This window comes from Octopus bimaculoides, chromosome 29, assembly GCF_046866305.1.
Source record: "Octopus bimaculoides isolate indiv1 chromosome 29, ASM4686630v1, whole genome shotgun sequence".
Lineage (NCBI taxonomy): Eukaryota > Metazoa > Mollusca > Cephalopoda > Octopoda > Octopodidae > Octopus > Octopus bimaculoides.
In genome coordinates, this window is record NC_142956.1 from 13,827,825 (window position 1) to 13,842,824 (window position 15,000).

General features: G+C 34.4%; 1 protein-coding gene across 3 annotated transcripts in view; it reads left to right on the top strand.

The window, feature by feature from the left end:
• The window catches only part of LOC106876278 (uncharacterized), a 1,065,409-nt gene that overhangs the window by 191,299 nt on the left and 859,110 nt on the right, over positions 1-15,000 (top strand). For all 3 annotated transcript variants that reach the window (XM_089345612.1, XM_089345610.1, XM_089345611.1), the window contains exon 3: positions 6,697-6,723. In XM_089345612.1, the coding sequence (XP_089201738.1) occupies positions 6,697-6,723 (27 nt within the window). The remainder of the gene's footprint in view (positions 1-6,696; positions 6,724-15,000) is intronic.

The following is a 15,000-nucleotide window of genomic DNA, read 5'->3' on the forward strand; positions in this document are numbered from 1 at the left end:
TATATATATATATATATAAAATATATAGTTTTAGGGAAAATAACCAAGTTTCAAGAACTCATCGATGAAAATCCACTATCACATATAGAAAAATTAACAATTATAAGCACAATAAATGAGTATAATATAAAACAAAGTAAATATCATAAGATAAAGATATTATCTTTATCTTATGATATTTACTTTGTTTTATATTATACTCATTTATTGTGCTTTTAATTACTAATTTTTCTATATGTGATAGTGGATTTTCATCGATGAGTTCTTGAAACTTGGTTATTTTCCCTAAAACTATATATTTTATATATATTTTATCTATAAAGCTCAATTTAATTTTAATTTTTTATAAATTGATTTTAATTGAGTTTGTACCTGTAATTTTGGATTTTGTCCCTAATATTATTATATATATATATGTATATGTTTGTGTGTCTGTGTTTGTCACCCCAAATTAATGGCCTGGAATTAGTATTAGCTACTGAATCTATCAAAGGTGTGTTGTTGCTACACATGATCATGAATTGTTTTGCTAGATTCCTGATATGAAATCATGTATTCAATGATTAAAGACAGAAGGAAAAAAGAAAGGAAGACACAAATACATAAACCCATGTATACACACACAAAAGACATACATGTACATACTTATGATGAAATGTAAGGAATAGAGATAAATAAGGAAATAAAAGGAAAAAACTATGTAAAGGGCATGGATACAAATAATATAGTACACACACACAAAGCTAACATACAAAACATAGACATGCATACACACACAGATGTGTAAATGTATGTGCAGATAAGGATACACATAATGAACTAAACAGAACAGGAGGAGACACGTGGGATGGAAGAGTCACTGAAGAGGTCACAGATGTGTGATGAAAGATTTTCAGACAATGGACATAAGATAAAATAACAATAATAAGCAAGTAAAGAATGAATATATAGTGTGTATGTTTATTTGGCAAAAAAAGTAAAAAAATCACCATTCTGAAATATTACAATATGTATTGCAGTATAGATTAATATGAAATCACTCGGAACTTTTTGTTACCATTTTTCAGTTGACATACATTGCCTTTGTTTGAATTAATTTTTAAAATAATGAAGAACTTAGAAAAGTAACTTGGTCTTAATTATGATTAATTCATTAAGTCCTAGAGTACTTAAATTTCTGAATATTACTTTCAAATTTTTACAGGTGATTAAAAATAGGTTAAAATGAAAAAAATAATTACTTAAACTCCTTCATTTCAAGTAGAAATGGAAATACTCTGTGTCCTATAAATAGGACATTGAGACAATATGATATAGGTTTATTCTCACTTAGTGTCCTATTTATAGGACAGTGGGACTTAATGGGTTAAGCTGGTGTTTAGAACATAAATTAACATGAAATTTTGATGGAAAGTTTTCATTTAGATCACTTTAACCCTTTAGTTACCATATTTCTGTAGAATTACATTGACTTTGTTTCAATCAATTTTTAAAATAATGAAGAAATTTGTCAAATAACTTTGTCCTTATAAAGCTGATGCTTTGGAACATAAAGATGAAATTTTAATGAGACATTTTAATTTAGATCACTTTAACCCTTTAGTTACTATATTTCAGTCGAATTATATTGACTTTGTTTCAATTAATTTTTTAAATAATGAAGAATTCAGTAAATTAACAGTCATTATTAAATTGGTGTTTGGAACAAAAATTAACATGAAATTTTGATTGAAGGTTTTAATTTAGAATGGTTTGACCCTTTTGTTACCAGAATTCTTTTGAAACATTCAGTATTTGTTTCAATTAATTTTGAAAATAATGTAGAATTTACTCAAATAATTACGCCCTTATTAAGGCTGGTGTTTAGAACATAAATTACCATGATATTTTGATGGACATTTTTAATTTAGATCATGTTAACTCTTTTGTTACCAGATTTCTGTTGAAATGCACTAACTTAATTGCAATTGATTTTGAAAATAATGAAGAATTTTGTAAAATAACTTTGACAGCATTAAGCTGCTACTTCAAACATAAATTAACATGGAATTGTGATAAAAGGTTTCAATTTAGATCGTTAAGGCTTTAGTTACTTTAATTTTCGTGGAATATATTACCTTTGTTTCAATTAATTTTTAAAAAATTAAATAGAATTTAGTAAAATAACTTTCATTATCAAGCTGTCGTTTATAAGGCATGCTGGGCAAAAGGCTTAGCAGCTTTCCATTCGTCCTAACATTCTGAGTTCAAATTCTGCCAGGGTCAACTTTGCCTTTCATTCTTTCGGATTCAATAAAATAAGTACCAGTGGAGTACTAGGGTCATGCCTTTCATCCTAGTGGAGTGCTAGGGGTCCATGTAATTGACTTAACCCCCTCCTCCGAAATTTCAGTCCTTTGGCCTATAGTAAAAAGGATTATTATTATTATTATTATTATTATTATTATTATTATTATTATTATTATTATTATCATCATTATTATTATTATCATTATTATGGTGGTGAGCAGGCAGAATTGTTAGCAGGCTGGATGAAATGCTTAGCTGTATTTTGCCCGTCGCTACATTCTGAGTTCAAATTTCACCGAGGTCGACTTTGCCTTTCATCCTTTCTGGGTCAATAAATAAAGTACCAGTTGAGTGCTGGGGTCGATGTAATCAACTGTCTCTGTGCCCCCAAATTTCAGGCCTTGTGCCTATGGTAGAAAGGGTTATTATTATTATTATTATTATTATTATTATTATTATTATTATTATTATTATTATTAAGGTAGTGAGCTGGCAAAATCGTTAGCATGCCAGGCAAAATGATCAGTGGCACTTCGTCTGTCCTTACATTTTGAGTTCAAATTCCACCAAGGTCGACTTTGCCTTTCATCCTTTCTGGGTCAATAAATAAAGTACCAGTTGAGTGCTGGGGTCAATGTAATCAACTGCCTCTGTGCCCCCAAATTTCAGGCCTTGTGCCTATGGTAGAAAGGGTTATTATTATTATTATTATTATTATTATTATTATTAAGGTAGTGAGCTGGCAAAATCGTTAGCATGCCAGGCAAAATGATCAGTGGCACTTCGTCTGTCCTTACATTTTGAGTTCAAATTCCACCAAGGTCGACTTTGCCTTTCATCCTTTCTGGGTCAATAAATAAAGTACCAGTTGAGTGCTGGGGTCAATGTAATCAACTGCCTCTGTGCCCCCAAATTTCAGGCCTTGTGCCTATGGTAGAAAGGGTTATTATTATTATTATTATTATTATTATTATTATTAAGGTAGTGAGCTGGCAAAATCGTTAGCATGCCAGGCAAAATGATCAGTGGCACTTCGTCTGTCCTTACATTTTGAGTTCAAATTCCACCAAGGTCGACTTTGCCTTTCATCCTTTCTGGGTCAATAAATAAAGTACCAGTTGAGTGCTGGGGTCAATGTAATCAACTGCCTCTGTGCTCCCAAATTTCAGGCCTTGTGCCTATGGTAGAAAGGGTTATTATTATTATTATTATTATTATTATTATTATTAAGGTAGTGAGCTGGCAAAATCGTTAGCATGCCAGGCAAAATGATCAGTGGCACTTCGTCTGTCCTTACATTTTGAGTTCAAATTCCACCAAGGTCGACTTTGCCTTTCATCCTTTCTGGGTCAATAAATAAAGTACCAGTTGAGTGCTGGGGTCAATGTAATCAACTGCCTCTGTGCCCCCAAATTTCAGGCCTTGTGCCTATGGTAGAAAGGGTTATTATTATTATTATTATTATTATTATTATTATTATTATTATTATTATTAAGGTAGTGAGCTGGCAAAATCGTTAGCATGCCAGGCAAAATGATCAGTGGCACTTCGTCTGTCCTTACATTTTGAGTTCAAATTCCACCAAGGTCGACTTTGCCTTTCATCCTTTCTGGGTCAATAAATAAAGTACCAGTTGAGTGCTGGGGTCGATGTAATCAACTGCCTCTGTGCCCCCAAATTTCAGGCCTTGTGCCTATGGTAGAAAGGGTTATTATTATTATTATTATTATTATTATTATTAAGGTAGTGAGCTGGCAAAATCGTTAGCATGCCAGGCAAAATGATCAGTGGCACTTCGTCTGTCCTTACATTTTGAGTTCAAATTCCACCAAGGTCGACTTTGCCTTTCATCCTTTCTGGGTCAATAAATAAAGTACCAGTTGAGTGCTGGGGTCAATGTAATCAACTGCCTCTGTGCCCCCAAATTTCAGGCCTTGTGCCTATGGTAGAAAGGGTTATTATTATTATTATTATTATTATTATTATTATTATTATTAAGGTAGTGAGCTGGCAAAATCGTTAGCATGCCAGGCAAAATGATCAGTGGCACTTCGTCTGTCCTTACATTTTGAGTTCAAATTCCACCAAGGTCGACTTTGCCTTTCGTCCTTTCTGGGTCAATAAATAAAGTACCAGTTGAGTGCTGGGGTCAATGTAATCAACTGCCTCTGTGCCCCCAAATTTCAGGCCTTGTGCCTATGGTAGAAAGGGTTATTATTATTATTATTATTATTATTATTATTATTATTATTATTATTAAGGTAGTGAGCTGGCAAAATCGTTAGCATGCCAGGCAAAATGATCAGTGGCACTTCGTCTGTCCTTACATTTTGAGTTCAAATTCCACCAAGGTCGACTTTGCCTTTCATCCTTTCTGGGTCAATAAATAAAGTACCAGTTGAGTGCTGGGGTCGATGTAATCAACTGTCTCTGTGCCCCCAAATTTCAGGCCTTGTGCCTATGGTAGAAAGGGTTATTATTATTATTATTATTATTATTATTATTATTATTATTATTATTATTAAGGTAGTGAGCTGGCAAAATCGTTAGCATGCCAGGCAAAATGATCAGTGGCACTTCGTCTGTCCTTACATTTTGAGTTCAAATTCCACCAAGGTCGACTTTGCCTTTCGTCCTTTCAGGGTCGATAAATCAAGTACCAGTGGAGTACTGGGGTTGTACCTTTCATTCGTCCTTTTGAGGTCAATAGATTAAATGCCAATGGTGTACTGGGGTTTGATGTAATCAACTTAACTCCAAAATGTCTGGCCTTGTGCCTATGATCAAAAGGATTATTAAGCTGTTGTTTATAAAGTGCCAAGCTGGCAGAATCATTAGCATGTTAGGCAAAATGCTTTATGGGTTCAAATTCTACCCAGGTCACCTTTGCCTTTCATCCTTTTGGGGTCGATAAAATAAAAGTTGATTTAATCGACTTAGCTCCTCTCTTGAAATTGCTGTTGGGGTCGATAAAATAAAAGTTGATTTAATCGACTTAGCTCCTCTCTTGAAATTGCTGGCCTTGTGCCAAAATTTGAAACCATTATTAAGTTATTGTTTGGAACATGAATTGACTTGAAATTTTGATATTGTTTTAATTTAAGTGACTCGTAACAGGTGGGGTTTTTTTTTATCATAGAACTGACATTCTCAGGTGGGTTGGTATAAAAAAAAAGGTGGGTTAAAACAAATATGATGGAAAATTCTAGAAGTTTAGTCATATTAATCAGTATTTTTCTGTTGAGAAATTCTCTGCTTTTGTTTTAATCCCTAATCCTTTTTGTTACTATATTCTTGTTGAAATGCCCTGTCTTTCTTTCAATTAATTTCAAAAATGATTAAGAATTTAGTAAGATAACTTTGTCATTATTAAACTAGCGAATAACACGAAATTTTGAAGGAAAGTTTTATTTAAGATCATTTTCAAAATTTTTTTACCATATTTCTCTTGAAATACACTGCTTTTGTCTCAATTGATTTTTAAAATAATGAAGAATTTAGTAAAATAACTTTGTCATTATTAAGCTGATGAAATTTTAATGGAAGATTTTAATTAAGATCACTTTAACCCTTTTGTTACCATATTTCTGTAGAATTACATTAACTTGGTTTCAATTAATTTAAAAAATAATGAAGAATTTTTATAAAATAACTATCGTTATTAAGCTGGTGTTTGACACTTAAATTAACATGAAATTGTGATGAAAAGTTTTAATTAAGATCACTTTAACCCTTTTGTTACCATATTTCTGTTGACATATACTGTCTCTGATTCAACTAATTTTGAAAAAAAGGAATTTAGTAAAATATCTTTGTCATTATTAAGCTGGTGAAATTTTGATGGAAGATTTTAATTAAGATCACTTTAACCCTTTTGTTACCATATTTCCGTAGAATTACATTTCCTTTGTTTCAATTAATTTTTAAAATAATTAAGAATTTTTATAAAATAACTATCGTTATTAAGCTATTGTTTGACATTTAAATTATTAATTAAGATCACATTAACCCTTTTGTTACCATATTTCTGTTTACATATACTGTCTTTGTTTCAACTAATTTTGAGAAAAAATGAATTTAGTAAAATAATCTTCTCATTATTAAGCTAGTATTTAGCACTTAAATTACCACAAAAGTTTTGCTGGAAGTTTTTAATCAAGATCACTTTTAAAGAAGGAAGTTTGTGTCAAAGAACTAAGAACAGTTTCATGCAGATTGCCATCAATGGATTCATAAATTTACTCAGAAATCTTTCTCTTTTAATAAAAGGCACCTGAAAGATAGATAGATAGATAGATAGATAGATAGATAGATAGATAAATAAATAGTTTTGTTTTAAATGGTTTGTCAGTTTGATTTGTGCATAAAACTTTATAATGGGTCATGCATTTTTTTTCTTCTTTACAGATTATTGTGAAGAGATTAAAGATCCAGGTGAGACTAATACTGTTCATGATTGATCTAATGCATATTTTATTCATCCTTGTTGTCGTATGCTCCAATTCTCTTAGCCTACTTTGGCATAGTTTCTATGGCTGGAAGCCCTTTCTAATATGGACCACTTTACAAAGCATACTGGGAGCTTTTATGTGGCACCAACATTAGTGAGGTCACCAGGTAACTTGTAAGACAATGGCTCCTAAACTGAGTGGAGAGTAGTATTGGGGAGGGAGGTTCTATGCCAGGTGATGGAAAGGTTGAGTAAGAACCGAGGATCAGAAACAGGTATCTTAGGTAAAAAAAAAAAAAAGGCTGGCTTTCATCCCCACCTGGATAGGACGTCGGTCTGTTGCAAGATTACTCATATTTTTCCAGCTGAGTGGACTGGAGCAACATGAAATGAAGTTTCGGCTGATATACCCTCCAGCCTTCATCAGGTGTCTTGGGGAAATTTCGAACTTGGGTTCTCATTCCTTAACCACTATGCCATATGCCCACAAGCATATAACGTAGTGGTTAAGAGCGTGGGCTATTAACCCCAAGATTCTGAGTTCGATTCCAGGCAGTGACCTGAATAATAATAATAATAATAATAATAATAATAACATTGAAAAATATCTTAGGAATGAGAACCCAGGTGAAATGAAGTGTTTTGCTCAAGAACACAGTGCACTGCCTGGTCCAAGAATCAAAATCACAAACTGACGATCATAAGTCCAGCATGCTAACCACTGAGCCACACACCCCCTCAAATAGGTGTTTTGCAGTAGGGGAGGTATATAGCTGCTTCAGTTGGAGAGAGAATGGAAAGATGAGATGAGACTGGAGAGAGAGAGAAGAGTGAGTGGAGAGAGAGAGAGAGATGAAAGGAGACTGCAAAGAGAGATAAAGAGAGAGAGAGAGAGAGATGAGACGAGACTGGAGAGAGAGAGAGAGATGAGACGAGACTGGAGAGAGAGAGAGATGAGACAAGACTGGAGAGAGAGAGAGGGAGATGAGACGAGATTGGAGAGAGAGAGAGAGAGAGATGAGACTGGAATGAAAGATAGAGAGAGAGAGAGAGAGAGATGAGACGAGATTGGAGAGAGAGAGAGAGAGATGAGACAAGACTGGAGAGAGAGAGAGAGAGAGATGAGACAAGACTGGAGAGAGAGAGAGAGAGATGTGATGAGACTGGAGAGAGAGAGAAAAGAGTGAGTGGAGAGAGAGAGAGAGGAGACGAGACTGGAGAGAGAGAGAGGAGACGAGACTGGAGAGAGAGAGAGGAGACGAGACTGGAGAGAGAGAGAGAGAGAGAGAGAGAGGAGACGAGACTGGAGAGAGAGAGAGAGAGAGAGAAGAGACGAGACTGGAGAGAGAGAGAGGAGACGAGACTGGAGAGAGAGAGAGGAGACGAGACTGGAGAGAGAGAGAGGAGACGAGACTGGAGAGAGAGAGAGGAGACGAGACTGGAGAGAGAGAGAGAGAGAGAGAGGAGACGAGACTGGAGAGAGAGAGAGAGAGAGAGGAGACGAGACTGGAGAGAGAGAGAGAGAGAGAGAGAGAGAGGAGACGAGACTGGAGAGAGAGAGAGAGAGAGAGATCGTTTTACTTTCTTTGCTATGTTTTCTCTGTGTCATAACTCTTATTATTTTTGTCTTCTGTTTGTGTGTGTGTGTGTGTGTGTAGGACGTTGTTGAATGTGATGGTCGGTTATATTCAACTTCTGTAGCCAATAAAATAAATTGCCCATCAATGTTCATTGATTGAGAACAATAAATTTAAGAGGTGGAAGATGAGCTGCAAATTTAAAGAGACAGCTTGGAAAGATAGGGCATGGCTGTGTGGTAAGAAGCTTGCTTCCTAACTTCATGGTTCTGGGTTCAATCTGAGTGGCACCTTGGGTAAGTGTCTTTTATTATTGCCTTGAATGGATTTGGTAGTTGGAAACTGAAAGAAGCCTGTCACATGCACACACACACACACACACACACACACACACACATTTATTATTGCCAGTCTTTTGAATGGATTTGGTAGTTGGAAACTGAAAGAAGCCTGTCACATGCACACATATAGATAAATAGATAGGTGCAGGTGTCGCTGTGTGGTAAGAAGCTTGCTTCCCAGCTACATGGTTCTGGGTTCAATACCACTGCAGGTGTCTTCTACTGTAGTTTCAGACCAACCAAAGCCTTGTGAGTGGATTTGGTAAATATGTTAAAGAAGTGATGTTTAAATTCTCAATCACTTCTTTAACATATTTATATATATACATATAAGAGGGATGACCACTAAGTGGACATCCCTTTTACTAGAAGTAGATGCCATATGGTCTGACCACTAAGAAAAGATTATTCTTAAGAAAATTCCGCAAACACCAGAATGTAAGCAAGCGAGACAAATGAAAAGATACAAAATATTTGTCTTGCTCACTTACGTTCTGGCGTTTGCTGAATTTTCTTGAGAACAATCTTTTCTTAGTCATCAGACCGTAGGTGGTCTACTTCTAGCAAAATGGATGTCCACTTAGTGGTCATCCCTCTTATATGTATGTAATATAATTTTTCTGAATCTTCAGATTTTTCAATATGCTAGGCCACTGGTTTTAAATTGATATTAATCAAATTAATATTCAATTTTTCACCCTTATTATTTAAATATAAATATATATATATATATAAAGAGAGAGAGAGAAATATGGATGTATGGGTTTATGTTTCTATTTTTCCCCGCCAAAAACCACCACCACCACCACCACCACCACTTGATGACCAGTGTCAGTTTGTTTATGTTCCTTTAGCTTAGCAGTACTACAAAAGAGACCAACAGACTTATTAAAAAAAGTACTGAAATTGAAGTGTTTGACTAAAATTTGTCAATGCAGTACTCCAGTATGGCCACAGTCAAATGATTGAAATAAGTAAAATATAAAAGAGAAAATATTTACCATACTTTGCTTCTGTTCGTGTCTGAGCAGACTGGAATGTATGCTCGTTAGCATTTTTTTGATTTTGATTTTATTTAATTTTATTTATTTTTGTTCATTATTTTTGTTTTTATGCAATAAACACATGTTCCATTTAGCTCTTTAAATTTGCAAAGCAAAAAAAAATAATAATAAAAAGTAAAAAAATTTTCATCAAAATTCAGTAGAATTAGAATTTAAATTAAAAAAAAAACACACTCGCAGTCACAAAACAATAACAACATCTGCCAAAAGAATATTTTAAAAAATAGGATGCACAAATGATCTCCGTAAACTTCTGAGTTCGTGACTGTCTCTTCCATGTAGATGGTAAATTTTGTTTTCTTCTTCGTATAATACTGACATGTCTAACAAGAAGCATGAGATTGGGATGTGGGGAAAGCATGGAATAGGTTTGGTGGATTGTGGTGGATGGAAGGCCGGTATGGCTTTGTAGTTAGGAGCAGGTATATGTTTCGTTGTTGTCGGTTCAACATAGAAACCATGCCGAAGGAAGTTTTGAAGCCCAACACAGTCCTTGGACACATCGGATCCTGTTAAACCATCCAATCCATGAGAGCATAGAACACAGATGTTAGACGACGATGATGGTGATGATTATGATGATTGTGGTAAGCTGGCAGAATCATTAGCATGCAGGGCAAAATGCTTTACTCTTTTACTTGTTTCAGTCATTTGACTGCGGCCATGCTGGAGCACCGCCTTTAATCGAACAATTCAACCCCAGAACTTATTCTTTGTAAGACTAGTACTTATTCTGTCAGTCTCTTTTGCCAAACTGCCAAGTTACAGGGACGTAAACACACCAACATTTGTTATCAGGTGATTGTGAGGGAACAAATACAGACACACAAACATGACGGGCTTCTTTCAGTTTCCATCTACCAAATCCACTCACAAGGCTTTGGTCGGCACGAGGCTATAGTAGAAGACACTTGCCCACGGTGCTATGTAGTGGGACTGAACCCAGAACCATGTGGGTGAGAAGCAAGCTTCTTACCACACAGCCACTCCTGCGCCTAGCAGCATTTTGTTCATCCTTATGTTCTGAGTTCAAATTCTGCTGAGGTTGACTTTGCCTTTCACCCTTTTGGGGTCAATGAATTAAGTACTAATTGATGACTGGGGTTGATGTAATCAATTTAGTCCCACCCCTGAAATTGCTGGCCTTGTGCCAAAATTTGAAATCATTATGATGATTGTGATGATGATAATCATGTTGGTGATGTTGGTGGTGGTGGTTAGGATGATACTGATGTTGATGAGGGTAGTGGTGATGATGATGGTAATAATAATGATGATGGTGATGAAGCTGATGATGACGGCGATGATGGTGATGATGACAATGATGGTAATAATGATGATGATGGTGATGAAGATGATGACAATGATGGTAATAATGGTGATGGTGATGATAATAATGATGATGATGGTGATGATCATCTATATGTATGATCTTTGGGCGAGGAGGCGCAATGGCCCAGTGGTTAGGGCAGCGGACTCGCGGTCATAGGATCGCAGTTTCGATTCCCAGACCAGGCGTTGTGAGTGTTTATTGAGCGAAAACACCTGAAGTTCCACGAGGCTCCGGCAAGGGATGGTGGCAAACCCTGCTGTACTCTTCCACCACAACTTTCTCTCACTCTTACTTCCTGTTTCTGTTGTGCCTGTAATTCAAAAGGGCCAGCCTTGTCACACTGTGTCATGCTGAATATCCCCGAGAACTACGTTAAGGGTACATGTGTCTGTGGAGTGCTCAGCCACTTACACGTTAATTTCACGAGCAGGCTGTTCCGTTGATCGGATCAACTGGAACCCTCGACGTCGTAAGCGATGGAGTGCCAACAACATTGATCTTTGGGTGATGGTAATCAGACAAAACTTCACTCTACAAGCTCTTCCTCTCTCCTTAAAATAGGGACCACTTTCATAATTGATTGTGTTTCAACGTAGGTACTTGACCTTACTGAATATAACAGCCAAATCTCTCACTAAGTAAACTGCTTTGTCTCTTTAAAATAGGGGCCGTATTTAGCCGTGTGAGAGCTTCTGTATTGTCTGAATAACATCGACAAGAAAACAACAGACTCAAAAACAGCATCAACAACAACAACAGCTAGGATGACAGCAGCTACTACAATAACAACAGCAACAACAACTACAGCAACAATGTCAACAATAATAAAAGCAGCAATGACAATAACAACAATTATTATTTGAACAACAATGACAAACAAAACCAGCAACAACAGCAGGAATAATAACAAAGTTATACATAAAAAATATAATAAATGTGGAAAAAAAAAAGAGGGAAAATAAGAAAAAAATGGCTGCCAAAAAAAGAAAATGGAGAACACAAAAGCTATAGTGAAAAACAAAGAGGGCCAATTATAGCATGGAAAAATACATTTTCTATGAAATTATTTCATTGAGAATAAAGGAAGGAAAGGAAAGGACACCACTCCCTGCCAAACATCACCACCACCACCACCACTATCATCATCATCAGAAACAGAAGAAGAAAAGGTATCACAGACCAAAATTAGATAAAAAAGAAATTAAATGAATTCTCTCCCCTTATGTAGCCCCAACACCATGATATGTATATATATATATATATATATATATATATATATATATATATATATTTATATATATTTATATATATATATATATATATATATATATATATATATATATATATATATATATATATATATATACACGTACATATATATATATATATATATATATACACGTACATATATATGCTCACAAATATTATATACATATTTTTTTTGTACACACACACATATATAAATACAAATAAATGTGTGCAAAAAATATATGTTCATGTGTGTATGAATGTATACATGCATATAACAATATATATATATATTTATGTGTGTGTGTACATACATATATATGCACATGTATATGCATATATACGTACATACATATACGTATGCATATATATATATATATATATATATATATATATATATGCATATACATTTTATATACATACTTATGAATCTATAAGTATGCAAATATGTATGTATATATCTATTTATCTATCTATACACACACACAAACATGCATATATATTTATACACAATTTATGTATTCATATGTGTGTATGAACGTATGCAATAGTAATATCTAAACAGACACACATATATACATGCATATATATATACATGTGTGTGTGTGTATGTCTCTCTCTCTCTATATATATTTATATGTATATGTATGTATGTGTGTATGTATATATATGTATATATATATATATATATATATATATATATATATATATATATATATATATATATATATACACACACATGCATATATACACAATCAAGAAAACAACACAATAGCCCCCACCCTGAAAAAAAAAGACAATAACAGATATCAAAAACAGAAACATAAAAAAACTGTCACACTTCAGCCCCACCCCTCCAAAAAGAAAAAAAGAACCTACACCAACGGCTCCATCATATCTGCCTCTGCCCCTTCCTCTTCTTCACCCTCTCTTCCTCTTCAACCAATATCCCATCCGAGCACCGTAAAATGTTGACTAATAAGATTGCAAAGAAAGACAAATTGAATTTTACAAAGTTCGTCATTATTCTGGTAGGAAGTTCTTTAGCAATGGTATTCTGCTTGTGCCAAATCTATCGATTTGGTGCCGTAATCTCCTTAAGCAAATTTTATTGGTGAAATGTAATGCCTGTATATGCATTAATACGATGAGTAGATGGGGGGAGTATTGCGTATGGTGTTGTGTGTTTGTATATGTCTTTGTTTTTGGTTACGATGCGGTTTATCTCTCTGTATGTACCACACACTATTGCGCTCTTGGAATAAATATATATATATATATATATATATATATATACGCACACACCCTTATGTGTATGTATGTATGTTTCTGTCAGTATTAGTAAGAGTTAGGTGTAAAAACATACATATATATAATGTTATATGCATGAAGACACATATCCATGCATATGTGTATAAATATATATGCATGCATACATACACACACACACACAGACAGTTTGAACATGTATATCATTGTGTGTGCATGTGTATGTGCATATATATATATATATACATATATATATATATATATATATATATATATATATATATATATATATATATATATACATATCATCATCGTTTAATGTTCACCTTCTATGCTGGCATGGGTGGGACTATATATATACATATATAAAATTATAGTTCAGGGTATGTAAGAGATACCACCATGCTAGGTATAGCAGCCAAAACTTGACTCTAAAACCACATTAAATGTTCATACAGCACCATGTACGAACATTTAATGTGGTTTTAGAGTCAAGTTTTGGCTAGTATGTCTAGCATGGTGGTATCTCTTAGATACCCTTAATTATAATTTTAATAATAATTATTACCTTCTGAGGTTTTTATTTCCACCTGATAGGATCGGTATTTTTAATAATGACCTTATCCTTATTTATATAAATTTATATATACATATATATATAGAGAGAGAGAGAAAGAAGGCGTGTTTTGCCTACTCTCTCTCTCTCTCTCTCTCTCTCTCTCTCTCTCTCTATATATATATATATATATATATATATATATATATATATTATAGGCACAGGCATGGCTGTGTGGTAAGAAGCTTACTTCCCAATCACATGTTTCTAAGTTCAGTCCTAATGCAAGACACCTGGGCAAGTGTCTTCTACTAAAGCCTTGTGAGTGGATTTGGTAAACAGAAACTGAAAGAAGCCCGTTGAAAGTATCTATATGTGTGTGTGTGTTTGTGTCTATGTTTGTCTCCCCACCATCGCTTGACAACTGCTGTTGGTGTGTTTATGCTCCTATAGCTTAGCAGTTCAGCAAAAAAGACTGATAGAATAAGGACCAGGCTTTAAAACCAAGTGTTGGGGGTTGATACATTCGACTAAAAGTTCTTTAAAGTGGTACTTCTACTCAGTTTCCATCTACCAAATTCACTCACAAAACATTGGTTGGTTAGGGCTATTGTAAAAGTCACTTGCCCAATTTGGCACGCTGTGGGACTGAACCCAGGACCATGGTAGTTGCAAAATGAACTTAGCCCCACTTCAATCTATCTATGTTTTTTCTTTTCTCTCTCTCTCTCTCTCTCTCTCTCTCTCTCTCTCTGTATATATACTTTCTATTGATTCTGTGCCTGAAAAATTTTTGATAGGAGATATCTTACATGTTTCTCCAGCATGTACAATTTTGTACTTCCTATTAGCAAATGAAACATGTGTAATGGT